Consider the following 23083-nt stretch of genomic DNA (forward strand, 5'->3'; position numbering starts at 1 on the left):
CTAACCTGAGGTGTAATGTGAGAAAAGCAAGTAAGGAGATTCAGGCAGAATGTCTTCCTTCATTCCCAGGTGAACAGGAATCTCCATGACTTGTGTCCAAATATTTCGAAAGCATCAGGACAAGGAAGTGACAGGTATTAAAGACTCCCCCTACCTTCCCCAGTTACATGAACCATCAGATTGGAGAAAGAAAACGTTTTTTCCTCTGCTGTGGTATTTCTTTTCATTCATCAGCAATCTAGTCTTCTATGGGATATAATGGTACTTTAAAACCTGAAGTGTGAAGGTCATGAACTGAATTAATTCGAAGGCTAAAAAATCTAGTACCAATAGTAATGGAGTAGTTTAAAAAGACATAATCATTATGAACTGTGTGTAGTTGTATATATGAAGGGCTTCGGGGGGATGGAAAATGTGAAAGATTTTCTCTGACACTGACTGTAGTAAAATATGGAGTGCCTTGTAATTCCTGGTCCTGTTTGCATGTGGGACCAGCTCCTGTGCTAGGAAATGTATCCTGTCACTGAGAGAGATACAGGCAGGACCCTCCAGCTCTGTCTCAGCTGAGGATGCCAGGAGCCCTGCCAGGTCTCCATGTGTGTGCCTAGCTACCACCCGATAATATCCCCATGGCAGAACCAGGTGGGGCCATCCCCACACCCTGCACTCAGGCTGCACTGCAGGAAAATCCAGGAACACCAGCAAAAGAGAAGCACGGTGCATTCAAGACGCTCCTCTGTCTGGACGGTGGAGGGACAAGGACTGTTGGTAGCACTGCAGAAAGTACCTGGCATGCTGCTTCCACCGAGGTTGGGAGATGCAGGGCCTCTGTTCTCACTGCTGCTGAGGGATGACAGGTAAAGACAGGCATGTTCCTGCATTTGCCCTCTCAGATGTTTGCTTTCACCCATCCCAAGTGTGGTCAGCAGGATCACCCTCTCACGGTGTCTGCATGCTATGTTACTCTAGTGTTGCCTGGGCTTTAATGCTCTGCTGCTATACCTTAAAAACAGTGAACTTTTTCTGCTGAGACAACGGTCAGTACAAAGCACTACCAGCAAACCCCCAAGCAAAAGCCACCCCCAACAACAAAAGAGAATGGGAACACAAAACAAGTCTCTGCTATTAACAGCATTGTGTGAATAACTTAACAGCCCTCTTCCACCTCTACCCTCTGCGTGTTAGTACCAAAAGGTTTTAAGAAGCACTCCAAGGGCCTGAGACTTAACATAAGAGGCTACAAATCTTAACAAAAACTGCACATGGAATACCTTTTCTTCCACAAGCTTCAGAAACACATTCTCTGAAATCCCCTGTGCTCTTCCATCAATGTGGAGGTGAGTAAATGTAGCAAAGAGCAAAGGTATTATGAAGCAGCTTCTTCCCTGCCTATCACTGCACTGTACAGCCACTCGCATCTGTAGTATGAGTTCAAAGCTTGAGTAGAAACTGTCACTGTCTGACAAAGCCTTTGCAGTCTGCATCTAAAAGCACCCATTCACATTTTCAACAGTATCCTTTTCTCTCCAAGAAGAAAGTTTTCAAGAATAAATGATATTTCTCAAAGCCATTGCCAGTACCCAAGCGCTCCCCAGGAAGACAGTTAACTGCACCCTACCCGTAGAAATGATGCTCCTCCGATCGCTTGCTCTGTTCCCTGCTTCTTCTGCCTCAGAGTGCTCAGATCAGATCCTGCCCCAGAGAAAAAGCAGAGTCAAAGGCTTGGGATACTCAGAGCCGAGTCCTGAAGTCAGACTGAAGGAAGATCAAGGACTACTGGGCTGAAGTGCCGTGGAAGGGAGACATATCAAAGTGCACTATCACTCAACCATCACACACGGGTAATTGAGAGCAACTTAATTTGAAACCACTGGTCACCATCTGGTGATAAAATAACGAGACACCAAGTGAGTTAAAGCAAGCTTGCGGATAATGGGATATTTTACTTACACTACATAATGAAATCCATCATCACCCCCATTCACACTGTTGAGTCTTTCCCAGTTTAGCAGTTTAATACCATTTGTGTTAGCTTTGTCTCTCCTTTGCTTCAATTAGAAGCTGATTTCATCTTTCTAACAGATTGCATAGTACACGCACGTGCACATCACCTTCCAATTCAAGACACTTCTAACATGAAAGGAAGTTAAGTACAAAAGAGAGCAGCTAAGACCGCCAAAGCTATGCCACTCCTAAAAACAGGCAGAGAAGAAAGCCATTGGGGTGAACATATTAAATAAGGCAGAATTAAAGCATTAAAAAAAGACAGGACTCTGGGTCTCCCCTTTCTTCACAACTCCTACATGTATATTTATGAATCCTGGAACAGCAGCAAAATAAATAATAATATCCTAACACAGTGAGAGGCTTTAAATATACGTAACAGCTTTAAACACCCAATCTCCTCTGCTTCTAATTACTTTTGCTACATGTGAAATAGTTGAGGAAAACATACACAGTATCTTTACTTTGTTAATTACCAGCTGGCTCCTGCTGCACATTACTAAGCTGCTATGGCAGTGACTAATGCCTCTGACAATACTAACTTCCCAATAACACCCTGTGGAGGAATGTGACCTGAACGGTGTAGAAAGAACTAGCTGGAGGTGTTTATTTTCAGATCAAAATGGTTTATTTACCCAGGTATAAGACAACAAACATTCAATACCACATGCACAAGTCCTGAGGAGGAGGGGCTGCATCACAATTCCCACACGCTGCCTACCCCAAGCCAGAGTAACCTGGACACTCGTGTTTCACATTGTTTGCTGATGGGAGAGACGAGGAGAAGCAAGAGCACCTGGAATTCCTCACAAGTGGTGGTTTAGATGCTGTGGGCTCCGCTCGATGACTTCACTAGCACACTGGATGTGCAGCGGCAGTACCATATCACGCACTGATGCTCAGGCTCAGCAACAGTGCCAGTCAATGCACCTCAAGAGGGCCAGGCCCTGCGCCATCCCTTCATGCATTCAGTAATTCCCTGACGTGAAGCACACAAGGGGAATGCCCACTGAAGTGAGAGCAGGAGGCAGCCATCCCCTTCAGCATGCAAAGAGCAGGGCTGCTCAAGTGCAAGGGACACCAGGTAGTGCTTCAGGTCTTGGGATAGCAAGGACTCAGCATCAGGGAAGATGAAGGAAACATGACTGCCCATAAAAGGTTTCTCTGCACTGTTGCAGCCCAGGCACAGCCCTTTCCCCCTCACCTCTGAATACGAGTCTTTTTCTTTTTCCCTTTTTTTCTCAGCGTAAGTAGCTTCTGCCAAATTGATTAGTGTAATAACATTACAGCTTGGCCAGGAGCTTACACGTCTTAGTACTATGTGTGTGAAATAATGTTACCCTCCCTTCCAAATCCTCCTAGAGTGGTTAGGAAAGCCAGCCTTCTCTTGCACAGCTGCATTATAAAATTGCTGAACAAACCTATTCTGCCTATAATGGGAAGGGACACATTTTCTTCTCTACTGTAAGTAGGTCAATGAAAACATGATGTTGTGAGGAAGAAGCTGTTTTCCTCCGTCCTCTTTCCCCTAATGGCAGTTTCAAATCATTCCAATTTAATTATGTTTCTAGTGTTAGCTATAATAACATTGCAAGGTTATTAACAACTGATATATTGGTGGTCCTGAAGTCTGGGGTTTGTGCTTCCTCATGGGCTTATTCTAGCCTCAGGTATACACATGCAATTCCTACACAGGGCACCTCACTGCACAGTTAAGAAAAGCCTGCAAAAAAAAAACTAGATGTGTAACGCAACAATACGTTATGAGGCACGAATTTAACTCTCAGCTCTGAGATTTGCATTGAGCTTTTACATTAATGCAATCTCTTTTTGAGGATGAAATGATGACAATCATCTACTCTAAATCTAAAGTAGCTACACTGTCAACAGTGAACTTGTTCTGAATTAATACTGCCATAAACAAAGTGAGTATTTTCAGTGGAACTATTCCAATTCATTGCACCGAGAGTCTTCTCTGCATGCATTTCATCAGGAAGAATTAACCAGTAGCTGAAGAAACACTGAACTTGCAGTTACAGCTATATGAATACTAAATGCAAATTAAAGGGCACTGGTAATGAAAAAAAATACTTTTAGAGGGAGAACACACCATCCCAAACCAGAAAAAAAGGAAAAAAATACATAAAATACATTACACTAAAGAGACTACAGAACACCTGAAGTCTTCTAAAATGAAAGTTAAAACACCAAAATGGGTGTTGCTTTTTTCCTGACAGCCTCTCTGTATTTTAGAACAGATGGTGTAAATTAGTCTTGTTGACATAATCTGAAAAAAGGAAAAAATAATTAATTCACCTCACGTAATGCTTGTTGTACACTCTCACTCACCCACACAAGCACTCCAAAGGCCCCCTTCTGCAACCAACTGTTCCCCATAGCAAAGGCTGCACGCTCTTACAACCCACTCCTTGTACCCTTGTCCTGAAAACAACGGGCCTGCCTAGGACAGTAAAGCTAAGCACACACAAGTGGACACCACTCTGTCCTCAGTGCGAAATTGTTATCCCATGACTTCAAAGAGGACTTGGATTTCATCCTAAGAATCCAATTACATGTTTCAAATTTGGAACTCAAATGGACTGTCAAGTGCCAGCTGACAAAGTGATGTCCCCAAGCATTTCAGGACAACGATATCTGAACTGAAATGCAAAGCCAGCTGTTTATGCCTTAACCACTTACCTACAGAACATTTCAAATGGAGGAATTTACATTATGAATAAGCGCCTGCGTACCTCAGCAAATCGCACCCCACTCTGCAGAGAGATCTTTCCAATCACAATTTATAAACCCAGGACACCATGTTTTTCATTAAGAAAATAATTCCATGTGCTGTATTATCACTAGTAACACTAAATCATAAGGATGGTAGAAAAGATATGTAATCCACCTCCCACTATGAGCTAAAGCCAGATACACTTCACTCATGTTTACTAAAACCATTCCTAACACCTCCAGTGACGGAGACTCCACAAAATCCAGTGGCAGCGTATATCAAGGACAACATTTTCCTAGGGTTTACCTCATCTTTCTGGCTTCACTTTAGGCCCATTTCTCTTTTTCCATAGCACAGAAGAGAGATTACTGGGCTTCCTCTTCACAACAGTCTGTTCTGTGCTACCTGTGACTGAAAATCTTCCTGTGTTTTACCTGCTCCCCAGCAGGCTGCTCTCCTTTAAGAGAAGCAAACATAAACCTTTCAGCCTTTTCCCTTCGGGCATATCCTCCGGATCTCTGGTCATTTTTACTACCCTCCTTTCCACTTCAAAAAGTGGCCAGTGTTTTCTTGAATAGCAATGCTCCAAACCAAATACAGGACTTCAGCTGAGAGCTCATCAAATCATCATGATTGCTCCCTGCAGGCTGTACTTCCATATGCATCCCAGTGTCATGCTTTTCTTTTTTTCCCATCTATTGACATTGCCAGTTGATGTTCAGCTGGAGATCGACAGTAATGCCCATGTTCCAACCTCAAGAGCCGCTGTCTCACCACTTGCTTCCCACCCTGTATTGGTGTCAAGAGTTACCAACACATAGCGCAGGGAGCCCTTTGGAGCTACAAACTACCACCGCCAGCCTCTCTGTGCCCAGTGAGACAAATGCACCCTTTTGATGGTGCCTCATGAAAGGCCTCACATTGTTTGTAGTTCTTAATTAGCACAGAGTGAAAAATACTGCAAATCCAGCAAGGACTGGGCTGATATTTGCATAACCTTCCCCTCCTTTTATATGCCTGCTCTATCTGTCAGGGAAAGGATGTAAAAACTATTAGGATTATTTCTTTCAAGGTTGATATATCCAATTTTATTTCCTTGCTCTATATTGAGTCTGTTAGTATATGCAGTCATGCCTAATACAAGCCCAAGCAGTCATCCACGATGGTGTACAATAGAAAAAGGATAGGACTAATGACCTGTGAAATAGGTATGGCCAGACCTGGCTAGGCTGAGGCCACTCTTTGGCAAAGCTTGGCTTGTCTTGAACATAACACAACGGATGACTTATTCAGTACTTTACACACACAGTTACAAAAGCTGAGGCTTTGTGCACAAGGAATTTATTTCCACTTTCAAGAAAAGAGAATGGCTTGAAAAATTATTGGTCTAACCACTTACTTTATGCCTTTTTCAGAGAATACACCGTTTCAGTGTGGGTTGATATTAAGCAGTGTAATAGCACAGATTAGGCCCATTCGGTCCAAGTTACCACTGAATTATGTGTAACTGTGCGTGACTCTCAGCAGACACCTATTCACCTTTCAGTGAAAATGCACCATCCTGTGGAGAGTTCACTTAAGCCTGGAAATTGTACTTTTTGAAAGGGCTTTGAACTCTAGCACCTTTAATTCTCTTCAGGTATACATCACCAGATTTAATGTGGATGAAGAACTTATGTCTGCTTGGATTCTTTTCGCCGTCTGCTACCTAATTTATTTATTTAGGTGTATCATTTCTGAAATCATATTTACTACCTCCTAGACTCACATAATTGCTTCTTGCCATCATCATTTCAGCAACTTTCCTTTGCTTACACCCACTTCCTACTACAAAACTTTTTTTCAGCTGCTCTGCTAAATTTTATGCTTGACCTGAAATTTTACATACCAGACATCAGAGTCAAGCCAAATGTATTATTTATACATTTTCAGCCATTTTCAAAGCTAAAGTTATTGAAAAGGAATAGTTTTACCTGTGTAAAAGAAGTATTTTATCATTCTTTTGCTGAAAAGCATTCACTCCTCCATGCTTTCACACAAAAACTTGGAACCTGGCAGGCAGGTCCAACTGTCATCTCTCTGATGCTACTAGCAAACAGCCATTGAACTTACTAACAAAAGCCATATTTCATCCCCCTCTAAAAACGTTTCACAAGGAGCTTTAGAGCTTATGAGTGCAAGTGACTGCTCTGCCAGCAGGTCTGAACCTTGCTGATGACTTCTGTTTTGAACTGACAGGGATCTATAGGAGATGTGCCCAGGGGGCTTCTTGCAAGCCACACACAACTTGTGGTATTTGAAGACGTGTCTCCTCCAGAAATTTCTTCCCTGATGAGACTCTGTAGGCAAGTGGAGGAGATGGAGCGAGGACGTCCACTGAATTACCACTTCTGGATGTGCTGCCAGCCTGTCCTTGTTGCTGTGACTATGCGTTTAATGGGTCAGTCAAAACTTCATCCACCTGCTTCTATAGCTGAAATTAGAGGGGAAATGACTTGGAGGTTGGGAGTAGGAGAGTCAACAATGTCATCGCAGGTGGCTGAGAGAAGTGGGAAGACAGCATGCAAAACAGGTGGTAATGTGAGAGATGGCATTACCAGAAGTGGGGTTCTTTTAAAGAAAAACATGACCTGTTTACATGATAGTCTGGCAGAGTACATGGCTTCACTCTCAGCTCTGTCAAGCTCTCCCTGCGTTTCTTTAGCATCATAAAACAATTTGTATTGCATTAAACTGATACAGTTTATTTTCCCTGATAAGACATGGAAACTGATCAAACTTTTAAGGACAAAAACAAAGCCACAGAACGCTTTACGTTTTGTTTGATCTGTTTGGAAACACATTTTGATGGTGTATATTCAAAGAAAAGCAAAATATCTGTAATTGTAATAGCAATTAAAAATACACATCAAATACCAAGACAAATGCTTTCAAACTCAGATCTATGATGTGCCTTTTTCCTTGGTTCTAGTCTGCAAAAGCCTAGCCAGTTCTCCTAGATGAGATTTAATTTCTCAAGTATGTGAAGCTTTCAGTTACATGAGTTAGTTAAGAATCCAAGTTTAAGAAGCTGTGAGATTTCAGTTATCACCTCAAAAGTTATAAAATGTTTAAATCGATGTGCTGCTTTTGTCATTCTGACGTCAATTTACAAGAAAAAAGAATGATCTAAAACCAGGAAATGGATTACATTTCCATATCACACAAATGATACAGTAGTTCTCTTAATCCAATATAAACTAGTTGTGTATAAAAAAAGAAGCGGGGGACACACGTGACATGACAGCCAAACTGTCACTGCTTTATAAATCTGGAAAGAATCAAGTGTTTCCTAATCTTGTTCCAAGGATAATGTCACCTTCAGAATCAACACACACTGAAAAGGTAATTACTAGAAAGCATAAACACTTACTAAATGATATTCCTTAAAAACCTAGCAGGAAAGCCTAAGATTACTAACTAATTCCATCTGCAGCTGTTACCTCATAATGAGTACTCAAGGCCATCTTCACGCCAAGCATGCTCTCCTCTGCTTTTCTTGTACTTATTTTCACTGTGTTTAAAAGAACCTGTCACAAGTTGCGAATAAATAATTTTTAAAGCCTACCTGCTATGCTTTATTTTCCTTTTTTTTTTTCTTTTGAGTGCAAATGTTCTCACAAATTTACAAGGAGGTATTTTGTACCACAGTCTTACCCTTACAAAAGATACAAAAGAAGGTAAGAATGCAGCACTTAGATACCACTTTCCATCCCTTGAACTCCGAGCACTTCACAGAACTGGGCAAGTTTTACTGTCATTGCTCTCAAAAAAAGCTATGCCAAACCTCCCACATGACTTGTCAAAGATCAGAGGCACAGAAGCCAACTCATTACCTCCACTGCCCTAGGGAAGGTTATGTTCAGCAAACAGCTACCACCAAACCAACAAAGAAATTAATAAAGAATTCATTATTTCCACTACTTTCCCATCTCTTCTTTATTACTCAGAATATAATCCCCAGTTCAGGTTTTGCAGCCAAATGTAGCAAAAGGCCACGCAATTGGTTCAGACACAGGAAAGACACAATAAAACATGGCTTCCTGTAACACCTCTCTGCCAGGGAGGATGGCTTTCTTGATACTATTAGGTCTTGGGCATTTTCTCAGCTACCACAGCTGCAATTAGATGCATTTTTAAACAGCCTATTAGTGGGAAGTATTGCTGTGTTTTCAGGTGAAGTCACTTCATACGGTAATAATTACCTCAGGAAGTTTTATTCCCTGATACACCAGGAGCCAGAATAAAGAGTAAGTGCAGGAGGTCTGACAACACTTGGACTGGCTTCCCTGGGTTCCACTGTGGGCTCAGAGGTGATAACACGGCTGCTGCATAGGTCACAACTGCATTAGTCTTGGTTGTGGGTGTTTTGGGGGCTCTTTTTTTAAAGAATTACCAAATCACACTATTGAGGATCTCTGTGGCAAGCTGTATTATATACAGCATTGGCTGCCACACTTTGCCAAAACAAATTCGCTGCTGTCGCTGGAAGTAGATTCATCAGAACCCAAAGGAAATCATATCACTGTGAGCTGCCAGCACATTGTCAGGGAACCTTGGGGAAACAGTCCTTAAAATCATTACCAGCAGGTTGCTGATGACATACCTATTTTCCTACTTACGGCAGAATCATCACTGCAAAAAGCTTGAAGATGAGGCTAGAAACAAAGATTTACAAAGGAAAAAAAAAATCATAACAGAAAGAAAGTGGGAAGCACATACAATGACAGTAAAGTCTAGCAATGAAGGATTTCAACCCCCATATGCATATCACTACCACTGGTTTTAGCAGGGTTAATGAAAAAGAAAGCATAGGATTTATTAAAGGATGAAATGTTGCAAATCCATTTTCACCTCAGAAAGCATCGCTTTTCTGAACTCTCATGAGAAAGTTGCTTATAACTTCATGGTAATGAAAAGGGAAGGACTGTGACCTGCCTGCTCCAGAAGCAGACATATTACTAGCTGTGATGAAGCAGGACATGTCCCTAAGTGACCCAGAACAGTGCCCCTCTGTCCCAGCAGCACTTCTCCAGGGAGTCCTGGGCAAGGGGAGGAAGAGAAGGCAAGGCTTCAGTAAGGGAAGAGACCAGAAGGTCAAGAACATGTCACCACCCCACCACCACTTTGTTACAAAAGCCTTTAACAAAAAGATGTGTCCCTTTCTCTCCTTCCTCCCTCCCCACTTCCCAACAAATCCTCACCCCAACTGTGCAAAATTCACCCTAACAGCTGGCCAAGGATTGTCCATTTCAGAAAAATATGCCACAATATAATAATATATGAAGTATATCAAATACAGCAACATTTTCTACAGGAAAATACCAGTCCACTGAAGATTTTCCATTTACTGCTACAACAATTGAAGACATTATTTTAGGTGGATTAGATACACTGGAATATATCTTTTAAAGTTAATCCAACACTACACTGTAGTTCTTTGCCCCAGGAACTCCCTGTTCCTGGGTCAGATGCTTATTGCCTTCCAGGAATGAGATTTTTAAGGCAGCTTAACTTCCCAGAATACAAAGCAAGTTTCTTTGTGACAAAGCTCTCCAGTGCCTCTTGGAACATTTAATTATGGGAGAAGGGTCTCAGATAATGAAATGGGAACATCACGCTCCTGAACTGTAACTTCTGAAAAGCAATACATTGTGGTAGGGAAATGCAATTTAATTTCAAACTGACTCAGGAATTTCCTATGGAACATTAATTCTATTTTCTGCTCACCTCTGAATGCTAGTTTATTCTCCTCTTTCAGTTTAGGAAGGTTTTAAAAGGTGCAGCAAATCTCTACTTCCGAATCTGTGGATTCCTCCTCTCTCCTGCCTTTTGCCACAGCCCTGGGGAGGGTGCATCTGAAGACAGAAGCCTATTGTGCTAAACCTTATCAGAGACAATGCCTAGACCAAGGAACTGCTATCTAGATACCTAACACAGAAGAGTAATGAAGGTATTTCCACCCCCTCAGGTTTACAGGGGCTCTGAGAGTTCACACTACTTTGCCTGCAGCTGCACAGCATCCTGTGCAGCAGCCAGAAACTAACCACAGCTTTGCTCAGCCCCAATGTGAGTTTTTACTGATCTTGCCACATTTTCTCTCAAAGTTCTTCCACTTCAATACCAAAACAAATATTATAGCAAGAACTAATATTTATGTAAGTAACTGTTGGTCTTGAAATTTAGCATGGGACTGAAGTGTTCAGCTGGTCTGAGCTAGTACAAGAATACCCACTAGTACATCTGTAAGGGAACTGGCTTGAGTGTCATTCTTACCCCTGCAGTTGTTTTTTCCAGATTTACTCTAAAGTTATATATTTCCTTCTTCTCCAACCCCTACATGTAACCACATAAAAAACACTTCATGGCAGATTTGCTCACCCAAATATACCCAGAAGTTCTGCAAAATTCAGGTAAGCTGATCAACAGGGATGAACTCCATCAAACGGAAGCAAACTAACAAAACATACCAGATGGATCATCTTTCCTTCAAACAGAGGAACCATTTCTATTTTAGTTCCCCCAGTTCCACATATTTTGCAAGCACAGACTGCCATTATGTGAGTCTCTTCGGGACTGATATCTATAACCAAAAATGTTAGGCGTTCCAGTTATCTGCAGACAGCACCTACTTCCTACAGTTATTATGGGCAGTACTAACATGTCAGGAATTCCAAGTATGTTTGGGTGAACTGCCACCAAATCCAATACTGGGAGCTCCTCTACTACGAGTGTATGCCCAGAATAAATGGTAAAAACAATGCTGGCATTTAGGTCATTCTCATTCAAAGCACAGATTCAGATGAAACTCTCGGTATACAAGTACCTGCTATCTAGCAAATACTACATATAACTTCCTACTGAGTTTCTGATATTTCAAAATCCTTTTGGCCACAGGAACACCACAACCTCACCAGAAATATTTTAGAAATAGTCTTAAAAAAAGGCCCACTGTGAATTGATATATCTGCTAGATACTGAAAGCACTTCTGATAAGCTGTAGAAAGAACATGATAGCCTGAATCTCCTCTTTCCTTACAAATTCACTATTGAAGTGAGGACTATGAGGGGAATAAGCACATTTAATTACTTCTTGGAGGCCTTAGTTCAGACAAAACATGAGGGACAAAATGCTTAAAAAACCCCCAACCACCACAAAACAAAGCCCCAAATGCCAAGCAGAAGTATTCTTTGGGAACAAGCAAACAAAAATGTTAAACTTAATTAACTCTACCTGTGATCAAATTCACTCATGAGAAAATAGTAGGTAAATGAAACCATAGCCAAACATGCAAACAAACATTGATTACATCCTACCCAATACGGAAAACTGCGCACTTTTCAACTCTGTAATAATAAGCAGCATTTCAAACAGCGTATCACACTGATGAAGAGCAAGGTATATAACAAAATTCAGCTGCCAGGAAAAGAGCACTCAAATCTGCAATGGTAAAATTGTTAAAGCCAAAGACTCCCTAGGTGTGCCAAGATAAGTAACCTTGTGGGTTAACACTTCGCTGAGGAATAAAGTTCAAACTGTATGGGGAAAACAGTGGGGAATAAATCACACAGGGAAAGCATTGCTTAAGTATCTACCTCATCCTACAGGAACTGCCTGAAAGCAGAAGCAAAGCCCAGAGGAACCACTGAAGCAAACATATGCAAAGGCAGGCTTCCTACTTACCCTATGGTATGCACCATGATCTCTTTTGCCACCTTAGTAATTCCAAAGAATCCAGAACGATGTTATTTTTTAAGGGAATACTAGAGTCGTTACGAGGAGACAGAGGCAAGCTGACAGGCAGAGCTTTGTGAGAAGCCCGGCTGAGAGGGATGAATTTAAACCCTGGCTCAAGATGCTGTGTATTCTGCGTCTATCTTTAACTTCTAAATGATTTGGTTTCACATTCCTCTGAAGTCCTGCTGGCAGATGCCTCTGCGCAGCTTTACCAATCGGAGGCACCCCGGCCCCCTCCCCTCCCCTTCCTCCCTCCCTTTCCCCAAGTCTGCCACTCCACCCCCAACTCCCCAAGTCTGCCACTCCACCCCCAACTCCCCCATTCCCAGAGCCCAGGTTTGAATCCCAGAGCCAGCAACTGAATTGCAGTCGAAACAGGATGGCAAGAAAACCTCTTCTGTAGGGGACTGCGAGCTTTAGGGCTAGGGGAATAAAGCAATTCACCCTCTGTGGCACGAAGCTTCTGTGGAGGCTCGTATCTGTATGTTTACAGCACTTCTGCCCATGCAGACTGCTTCACTGAGGAATGGCATACAAACAAAAACACAAAATAAACCAAGATTTTTCCAGATCTTAAAACACAAAACTTCTGTACTTCCACTCTCAGCACATCTGTGGCTCCTGACAATAACAATGCACTGCAATGCTGTGCAGAAGTCAGACTCTGAAATTCAGACAACTGATTGGCAGCATTCAAGGTAATTGAAATGGGGAAAAAAAAAATCCTTCCATGTAACCCAGAAGGTCAGTATCCCTCCCAGCAACTTCAGGAGTCATTAGCATTGACATAAACACCTGGCTCTTAATACGAGCCTTATGCGCTTTTAAATTGTAAACACACATTCAGTTTGAATATGGCTTGCCATCAAGATGGCCTTATCTCAGACAGGGCTGGGAGTGGAACAAGGCACAAGACTGTGTGAAACGTATGAATTACTGAACACTTCCAGTTGCAACTGGAGAATATCAATTGACAGTCATACTAATTCAAACAGAGGAACATAGGAAATGTCTCTGGTTCAGTCTTCAGCCTCTGAGTGGCTACCAAGAGGGGTTCATTCATACCCAGGGACACAGCCAAGCAAGAAGCAAGCACAGGCTGGGGTGGGGCAATACCAAGCTATGCCCAAAATCACTTAGCTAACAACACCCTTTATAAGTGCCTCGCCAATGCCCTTTTTGATAAGGAATTACACTTCTCAGGGCACCAGTGTTGAGAGGCTGCACTGATTTAGTAGTGAAAGTAATCATGCGTTTACTTCAAGCTAACAAAGGAAATAGCTCAAACTTGAGAAGGCCTAAAGGGGGGGGGGGGGGGGGGGGGGGAGTAGAGACATTCAAAGAGCTGTATCTTTGTGGGCACTAAGTAAACCTGCACTTCATCTCCTGCCAGCCACTCTTCATGCTGCTGTCTGATAACATATATGTAACATACAAAGTTTGATGAAAACAGTAACTCCAGAACTATTTTCATGGTCCGTCTCACAGACAGGAAGGCGAGAGCTGCTCTTAACCTGGAGTCAGCTCAGGTTTGTAGGGCTGGAAAAGTTGCCAGCAATATACAAATATTGAAGAATAAACTAGATGACAGCTTCTGAAAAGTCAAAAGATTTATTTTGAATCACTAACTCGTTACTATTAGCAAAGCCAGACTTCAGTAACACAGAATTATAGGATCATGGAATGGTTTGGGTTGGAAGGGACCTTAGAGCTCATTTAGTTCCAGCCTCCCTGCAATGGGCAGGGACACCTTCTACTAAACCAGGTTGCTCAAAGCCCCATCCAACCTGGCCTTAAACACTTAAGACAGACAAAGAGAGAAAGAACAAAGAAAAGTTGTGCCTCTGTGGCTGAGAGCTCCTTTTAATTAGGACAATAAGGAAGGAAGAAAGAAGCTCCCCATGGAAGAAGGTGTGATGGACAAATGTGGTGGTTCAGAAGTGAAGTCATCGACAAGAAGGATTAAGACAACAAAGGCAGGGAAATCCAAAGAAGTACGGCCACACTTTCATCTAAACTTGTGTGTTTCCCTTACTAAATACAGGGAAGAAGAGACTGGATTTTAGATCCTCTAAAAGAACACTTCAAGTGTTTGCTTTCCCATGTCTCTTGAGAAGTTATTTATAAACCTGAGTATGTGTGTGGGGGGGTGGAGATCCAGGAAACAGGATGCTGGAAATTACTGTGAAACCTTGGATGTCAACGTGGACAGCATGATCCCAATCCCATGAATGGGACAGTCAGAGGTCGTATGTCCAAAACCTGTATCGCATAAGCCAAAGGAAAAGACAGGTGTCCGGCTTCCTCAGCTGAAGAGACATGCAATAATACCGGTGTCTAATGTGCAATTTGAAGTGTACAGCAAGAGGAGATTTACCATGGCTGTGAGAGGCAACACTACTCCTTCTCTCCCAGCAGTGTCTATTGCTTATAACTATCACCAAATGTAATAGACCACGGACCTCTGTGGCATTAAATTTGGGATATATGAACATATACTAATCACAAGCTCTTGTGGAGCAGTGGGAGCAGGAGCTGGCGTGGGAGCACAGAAGGGAGCAGCAGGGTAATCTGGTACCAGTGACAAGTGTAAATAGGTAACATGTTTGGCATCATGTGACTTCCTTCCCATTCCCAATTTAGCCCAGTGCCTAAGAGACATGATCTGTCCCTTCATGTTTTGCTATTTTTAATGTGCACAGAATTTGCTCTTTGTCTTCCCTTGTCTGTCTGTGTCTTAATTCATTTGTCTTGGCAGTTTTAAGATCTGGGCTTACTGGAACAAGCAATGTCTTCTACCCTACAGGCTCAGCTCTTCCAGGTCTTACTAAGAGTACTTTTTGCTCTTAGGAATGATTTTTTTAACCTCTGCAGATGATTTCAGCACAGGTTTGTTCAAGAGTAAGAGCTCTGAGTAGCGGACAGGCATTGCATTGACAGGAACGCAGTCTGTCACCTGCTTGTCACAGTGGATCCAGCACACTGACTTTGATATTACTCCATGTACACACACCGCACCCTTGGCTACTCAGCTGCATGGTTACACCAAGAGCCCACCCACTACAACACCCTGAAACAGGCGGGTTTTAGCCAAGGGCTGACCCATGAGTTGCCTCTCTCCCAACTACCACATTTTTTTACTGGAAGTGACAGGGAACAGCTTTATAAACTGCTGGAGATGGGGGCTCTCGGAGGCACCCCCCAGCACTCACTCCCTTGCTGTCCTCCACAACACAGCCTCCAGCACAGCAGGGCACATTTCCTCTGGAAGGCAGCCCAGGTGACTGAGGTGGGCTCACACTGGGCAAACCACCGCCATGGTCTCCCAGTGTGGTCTGACTGCTCTGAGTATACTCCTCCTACCATTTCCAGGAGGCTCACTGGATAATAGGAGGAAGCTAAAACTGTTCAGATGGGTTAGCTCTGCTATTTGCAAAACATGTTGAAATTGCCTGAATTCTCGGTAAGCATTAATGAAGTAAATGGGGAACGCACTCGGTACATGGACTATGTACTCCATGAGCAGCAACAGAGGATTTTCTGTGCTGGCTTTTCTGTTCTTGTCTATGTTTGTGTGATTCAAGCTATGTGGGAAGAAGGCAGATTAACCATAGTCACACATCTAAGCTTCAGAAACAAATCCTATTTTCAGTCAATCCCTTTTATCGAATAAAGAAAACCCCCATGATTTACTTTTGAACATTTCTTCCCTTTTTCCTATGTTTTGCATTTATACTTTGACAGAGTCTTTTTTACAAGCCTATGTTTTAAACCAGTGTTTATCATCATATATAAGCATGTCACATCTACAAGAGCTAGGATATAAAGGCCTTGGCTTAATTTTTGTACACAAGGACAAAGTATGGACATTCTGTAAGTAAGCAACTTACAAAAAACTGTGCACTTGCCCTGTTATCTGCAAAATCAAACCATTCTTTAACAGATGCAGTTTCAAGTTTACTTGAAAAAGACCTATGAGAACAACCAGAACAGTTCTGTTTCCATTCGTCTTTAATCCAAATGCTAAGTACAAAAGACTACTCTTTTTGTTAGCTGCCCAACTGATCACTAACGTGAAGATCTCCAAGATATATTAAAATATAGTGAATTTTAAAATAACAAGGTTTTGTAGGTAAATGTTTTTTTACCACACTGAAAAGAAAAATATTTTTCAAAAAATAAGTAAGCCAGGTAAACCAAATCCCATATAGTGCTGAGCCTTGACAAGTCTTTCGTGGCCTGATGGCATTCATGGATAAATAAAAAGGCTGTATCATCCATTATTGGTCCTTGAAGGGTTTGAAGTACCAGCTATAGTTCATTAAAAGTTGCTTGGTGAGCAGTGCATCTAATAAAGATTGTTTTGCTAAGGATTTATGATCCTTCTTCTTTATTGCTTCCAACAACAGTAATCCCCATTCCATCTAAAGTCTCACGAGCACCCCTACCCCCTCAGGACATGAGTGTTACTCACCTACACTTTCATCTTCTTTTAATGTACCATGAAACCAACCTGCACAACCACCTCCACCATAATGCCTTTAATTTCCCCAGCCCTCCACAGCTGTTCTTCCTCCAGGTACTGCCCTGATCAGTACTCCCACTGACTTCCACGTGCCCTTCTGTACTTTTCCCCTACCTGGGAAAAAGCAGCAAGCAGGTCATGAAGCTCATTTAGAGCTGTGGGTACCAGACTAGAAGCTGTTTCAAGAGGGGAATGTTGCCTGTCCTGTCCTTTTTGGGGTGATATCTCGAATCCCATTTCATCGGAGTCAATGACAATCCGTATAGCTGAGATTTCCTCCCGTGTTAAATTTAGCAGGAAGCATTTAATGAGTTCAAAACTACTGGCTTAGGCCAGAAGTGTGAGAAAAACAAACACAGCACCATTGTTTTAACTTAGAAAGCCAAACTCAGAAGGAAAACAAAATAAACAAACATCCCACATGCCAGCTACAAACATTCAGGACACAGCCTTTGCTTCAGCACTAGATGAGCTGTCTCCTCCATGGTAAGGACTCCCTTCTGCTTTGAAGACTTGATGTCTGCTCCAACCAAGTATACAAAAGGTAATGAAGACTGCTAATTAAGAGAGCTCATCTGCAGCCTGTTCCTGTAATGAGTAACTGAAACAGGGAAGTTCAGGTTGGGTATAAGGAAGAAGTTCTTCACTGTGAGGGTGGTAAGACACTGGCACAGGCTGCCCAGAGAAGCTGTGGTTGCCCCATCCCCGGCAGTGTTCAACTCCAGGCTGGACAGGACTTGGAGCAACCTGGTCTAGTGTAAGGTGTCCCTGCCCATGGCAGCAGTGTTGGACCTAGATGACCTTATAGTCCCTTCCAACCCAAACCATTCTGTAATTCTATGATTCTATGAAATATTTGTGAAAGTAAAGACTGCAACACCAAACCTTCCCCTGAAATGAATATCCTTATTCCTGAAATTAAGATATTATCTATTTTTGTTATGGAAAGGGCTCCGTTATCCTATCTCACTCCAGCGCTTTGGTTTCATTGCAGCTGAAAAAGGTCTGCAGTAACCTATTTCATAAAAATGCCACAAATGTTATGTATTTCTGTTTGCCTAGACGGACAACCACAGGCCTTGGGTGGAAATTCAGCCAGTGCCTGAAGTGTGCGTGCAGGCAGACATGCATGTGGATGGAGTGAAACACACACACACCTTGTTTCAGAACTGGAAGAGGATAATCTATGAAACAGATTCTCTGTTCAGTTGAGCCAAAGGTAGGAACAACCCCCTTTCATTCATCCCACATACCACTAAAAATCCCTCCTGCTCTACAAGAAAACTCACTTTATTCTCTCCTCCAGATAAAAAACGGAAAAAAGAGGAAATTACTTTTTTTAAGGAAAAAAATACATAGCAAGAACACAGAAGGAGGCCTGGAAGTCTCAGAAACTGCTAATGAGACCTGGAGCCTTAATAAATAGGCCAACCACACGAATCCCATCAGATCAGTTATGTAAAAGCAGGCAGCATCTGACTTACTCTCCGTAATGCATCAGTGCTCTGCAGGGGCTGGGGGAGACGTCTCAGCCACACAGCCCTCTCTTGCCCTCCCCGTCGTAGCCTCACGGTGCACACAGACCCCTCAGGTTTTGGGGGGTAATACCCCAGAAGGGGAGGTTAGATCAGCTGGAGGGCCTGGGCTGGGAGCAGGCAGGTTGAGACAGCCCGGAAGAAGCTTGTCCTACTGCTCCCTCTGCTGTACCCATCCTGCGGAGAAATCCCAAATGTCATACAGAGAAGCTGAATGGCACTTTTCAGCAAGCGAGCTGCAGGTAACAGACCCAGAGACACTTGGAAAAAGGGTAAAGTCGCACCTGATGAGGAAGAAACCACCACCACATTCAGGAGATGTGACAGCACGGACCTTTGTGCATTTAACATATCAAATCTCTTTTGCTCTGTACCTGCCAGGATTATCCTTACGCTCCCAAAATGGTACAGGAAGATAATGTCTCTCCTTGGGCATGATCATCTCAACATATAACACACACTGGTATAATGAGCTCATCTTATGAGATGGATGGGCATCAGGATCAGCCACAGAGAAAGGCCCAGTGAGGGAGCTCTCCTTGCAGAGCTGTCGGCAGCAGCCAAGCACCACATCAGGCAATGCAGACAGCAAAGGGGAAGAAACACATTAGTGCCACACCAAATTTGAACACAAAGCATAGGCAAAAAAAAGGCAGAAAGAGGAAAAATGGCTTTTGGAAATGGAGTCAATTAATCACATGGGAATTACCAATCTGACTGTCATAGAGAATGTTTGCTTTAACCTGCAACTACCTGAACACAGCTCCTGTCAATAATCCCACTCCACTTATTTCTGAGGGCTGAGAACTTGGCAGTGCTGGATAGCACCTATAAAAGACATTTGTAGCTGCCATGAAAGCATTTATTTGAATGTAAGGAAAACTGTACCCCAAGAAAAATACACATTTTCAAAAGCTTAGACACTGCAATGTGCTTTTTGCAACCTTCAGAGCAATGTACCAGTTACTCCACAATTTCCTTTAGCACTGATTTATGGAAATCTAGAGTAGAAGCCATTTCAAAGGAAGAAATCCCTCTCAAGCACTTTCCCCTGAGGAGGTGCACACTCATCAGAATAGGGAGGAATGATGAGAAGAATCAGCACCTTCAGGAGAAGTGGATATTTTCATAATAAAAGAGGTCATAAAAGCCTGGAATGTAACTTTGACAGACCAGACATGCACTCATCTTAAACATTCCGGAGAATTTCAGGAACTTCACACAACTTTTAACAGAAACAAAACAAAACCCCCTTCCTAATAACAATATGAGATTTAAAAAAAATAATCAGTGAATTCCAGAAAGGCATTGTTAATAGATTAACTGCATTCCCTTCTTTCTCCATGTCCCAAGTATTTCCTCTTATAATACAGACATCTACCAGGTCATGAAAATACTTTAAGCTGGACTTTATGATATAACCTGGTGATAAAGTGAAATTACATTTAAATGTCAATGTAATCTATGGAACAGAGCAAATTTGGAAGAAACTCATGCAGTAACTTTAATGTTGTGCATATGCACTTGGTCATGACCTAATTCTGCTCTAAATTCTCCAGTTTCAGTTTCTGCAAAGCTGTATGAGCCATGTGATGCTATAGTTGTATTACAGTGGGCGCTGCAGCAGTATTGAGTCCCACCCCTAAATGAGTGGCTCCAGCAAAGGAATGGGACATGACAACCTGGGGCAGAACACAGCCCATTCTTTTCAAAGGCAATACTCCAGATTTACATAAATGCAAACAAATGAGTTTGGCCTCAGGACTGACACAATGTACCTAATTCACACTTACCCAAGTTTACATGGAAGAAGCTCGCATGGAGCTGAAAATACAACTTCAACTGACAACCTCCACATGAAAACTGAGATATTGAGAAATATTTTATCTGTAATAATCCTCAATAATTAAAAATCATTATGACATTATCCTGTGAAACGTCATGGCAAACAGCCCACAAACGTACAATGTGTATGGCACAGAGACCAAGCATAGGTCTGGACATAATCTACTTGCTGTCAGATACTACAAAGCTGCTATGAATAAACATACTCCTTATTATAGCACCTCCTCCCATCTCTCTGAATTCATCATGTTTATCCCCAAATAACATAAATTCTTTGTTTTCAGCAGCGTAGGCTTTATCTAAGAGCCTCAGACATTACAGTGTAAATTATTTGTACTTTTTGCTACAAAAAGTCCTGCTCCAGGTCCTGGTGACTGAACACTCACTCCCTGAGGGAAATCAAATTAACAGCAGCTGAGACAGAACTATTAAAGGCATGTTTTCCCCCCTACGTACAGTGGTCTGTTAATGCACCCACAGGCACCAAGAGGGTGAGGATAAAGCAAGGGCATTTCTCTGCACCACCACTATCTTTCACATTACTGTCTATTTTTGTGAAGGAGCAGTGCATGTAATGATATCGATAGGCACTGGGGTTCCTCAAGCCAAACCTCAACTCCAGCATGCAGATTTCACAGACATGCACTCAATGAAGACACTAGTTTCCAAAATAAAACAAGCAAGCTTTTTGCTTAAGACTACAGAGGTAACTGCAAGGTTGTTCCTAGTTGTAAGCACAATGATACAAGCAAGAAGTGGTGCACCAAAAGCCCGTCTACCCTGCCCTCTCTTCCTCTGCCTTCAGGGGGCACAGCCCAGCATCCAGAGGAGGGAAAGGGTTTAGAATGACACTTCACCTCCTTCTGCACAACCAGCCAGGCCAAGATGCTCACAAAGTAGCTGTATTCACCTTCTGCATTAACCCTCCTGAGCAGTCAGGGAGATGAGATCTCTATTGTTTCCAGAAGAGGGTAAAGTCACATCATCAAAATGTTCAGCATGACACAATTCTATGTTCTATGGTGGCAGCTGCTTTCATAACTGGGAATACCACTGTGGAATGCAGGTAGTCACGGCATCCCTGTGTCACAGACCACGACACTGTGCTTCTACTAACCCATGGGGTGAATACAGCAGGGACAGTATGGGCTTGCAGTTCAACACCATGCTAGCAGAGGTAGGAGACCTTATCATGCCTTAGTTCTGCCACAGATTTGATTTATGAATTTGGGAATTTACAGATCTCCTTCCTCCCTCTTATTTTTTATCTCTTTTGCCTACCCAGCCATCAGTGGGTTTATGATGGGTGACATGTTTCTAGGTGTTTAAACTAAAAATCTGAGCTTGGACCTCCTAGCACTACTGCAACTAAAATTCTAACCATTATCCAGGGACAATTTTGATTCCATTTAGTAAATGTAAAAAAATAACTAAGTCAAAGAAGAAAAAATGCACCTCCCTTCAAAGGCCTCTTTAATCAGGCCCAGCATCTGAATCAATGCTGAGCACAAAGATATAAATTTGGCTTAATGAAAACTGAATAGACCAAAAAACAACAAAAGAAGTCCCTTTACAAAAGGTACGCATTCAACCCAGCCAGTAAATAATTAAAGCCTCTCTCTGTTCCCTTCCACATTCTATTTTAAGTCTTTTCATTATATGGGATCAAAGTCAGCTAAAGTTGGAGAGAGTTAGACAAATCCATCACGGAGGCAGAATGCATGTATGATCTCATCCCCTGTGAGAGCAGCCCGACGGTGCCACCTGTTTGAGCCAATTCTGATGACACTGGCAATGTCAAGCACAGCGCTCAACATTCAAGGGGGGTTGGGGAGACTCCCTCCACCTAAGCAAACAAAATGAAAGAACTGTAAATCTGGCATCAAGAACGCTACAGGCACATGGGGCTGCAAAAGGAGCAGCCACAGAAAGGGTTCAGACCTCAGGAACACAAACCACCAGGAGTCTTGGTAAATCAGCTGTATGAATAAAAACTGACTTCCGTTTGGAGGGGAGGCAAATGAGGAGAGAGATGATAAATGTAGGACAGCTGTATACAAATTATAAATAGTAAAAAGAAGGCAAATGAATTTATTTTCTCATACTAAAAGAAAAAGAATATGTTGCAGCCAAAGGATAGAACAATTAAGGAAATACGGAAGAAAAGTTAAACGAGTAGTTTTACACTGACAGACAAATTTAAAAGAGATTAAGGAAAATTCTGTTCTACCTTTTTAAACTGCAAGCTTAGTTTACCCTGTGGAGCTGTCTGCAGCATAATATAACTGGGACCAAAAAGGACTATTAAAAAAGTATTCATTAAATTGTTAATGAATTCCTGCATGTTCCCATTAGAAACTCATTTGTTTTAAAAAGAAAGAATATAATCCTTAATGAACCTTGCTTTTTTTTGAAGCAATAGAAGACAAACATTTATACTTCCTGACACAAGCAATGATTAAATGTCAGGGTTTAAGATATTCCCCTTAAGGGGAATCCCCAGGGATTAAGAAAATCCCCCTTTTGTCACATTATTCCCTAACTGTCAACTGGCCAGTTCCTGAGCACTGTCAGCAACAATGCGCTGGGTCAGATCCAACACACCAATGTTTGGTTAGCACTGAAGTTCAATCAAGAGCTTTCTGTCTAAAACTTTTGATTAG

General features: G+C 42.3%; 1 protein-coding gene across 26 annotated transcripts in view; it reads right to left on the bottom strand.

Annotated features, from left to right (window-relative positions):
- Positions 1–23083, bottom strand: part of DTNA (dystrobrevin alpha) — a 230603-nt gene that overhangs the window by 173434 nt on the left and 34086 nt on the right. The window contains exons 1-2 of one of the 26 annotated variants that reach the window (XM_061354864.1): positions 12462–12659; positions 1619–1692 (exon numbers count right to left, since the gene is read on the bottom strand). The exons of 22 other annotated variants lie outside the window; for them this stretch is intronic. Coding sequence is in view for 1 of the 4 variants with exons in the window: in XM_061354863.1 (XP_061210847.1) it covers positions 12462–12478 (17 nt within the window). In the remaining 3 variants the exon portion in view is untranslated. Of the gene's footprint in view, positions 1–1618; positions 1693–11158; positions 11184–12461; positions 12660–23083 lie in introns of those variants that run through there. 3 more of the 26 variants (XM_061354867.1, XM_061354863.1, XM_061354870.1) reach the window with 3 other exon arrangements.

This window comes from Neopsephotus bourkii, unplaced genomic scaffold, assembly GCF_033783945.1.
Source record: "Neopsephotus bourkii isolate Nb327-2 ecotype Australia unplaced genomic scaffold, CSIRO-AGI_Nbou_v1 NB_753, whole genome shotgun sequence".
Classification (NCBI taxonomy): domain Eukaryota; kingdom Metazoa; phylum Chordata; class Aves; order Psittaciformes; family Psittacidae; genus Neopsephotus; species Neopsephotus bourkii.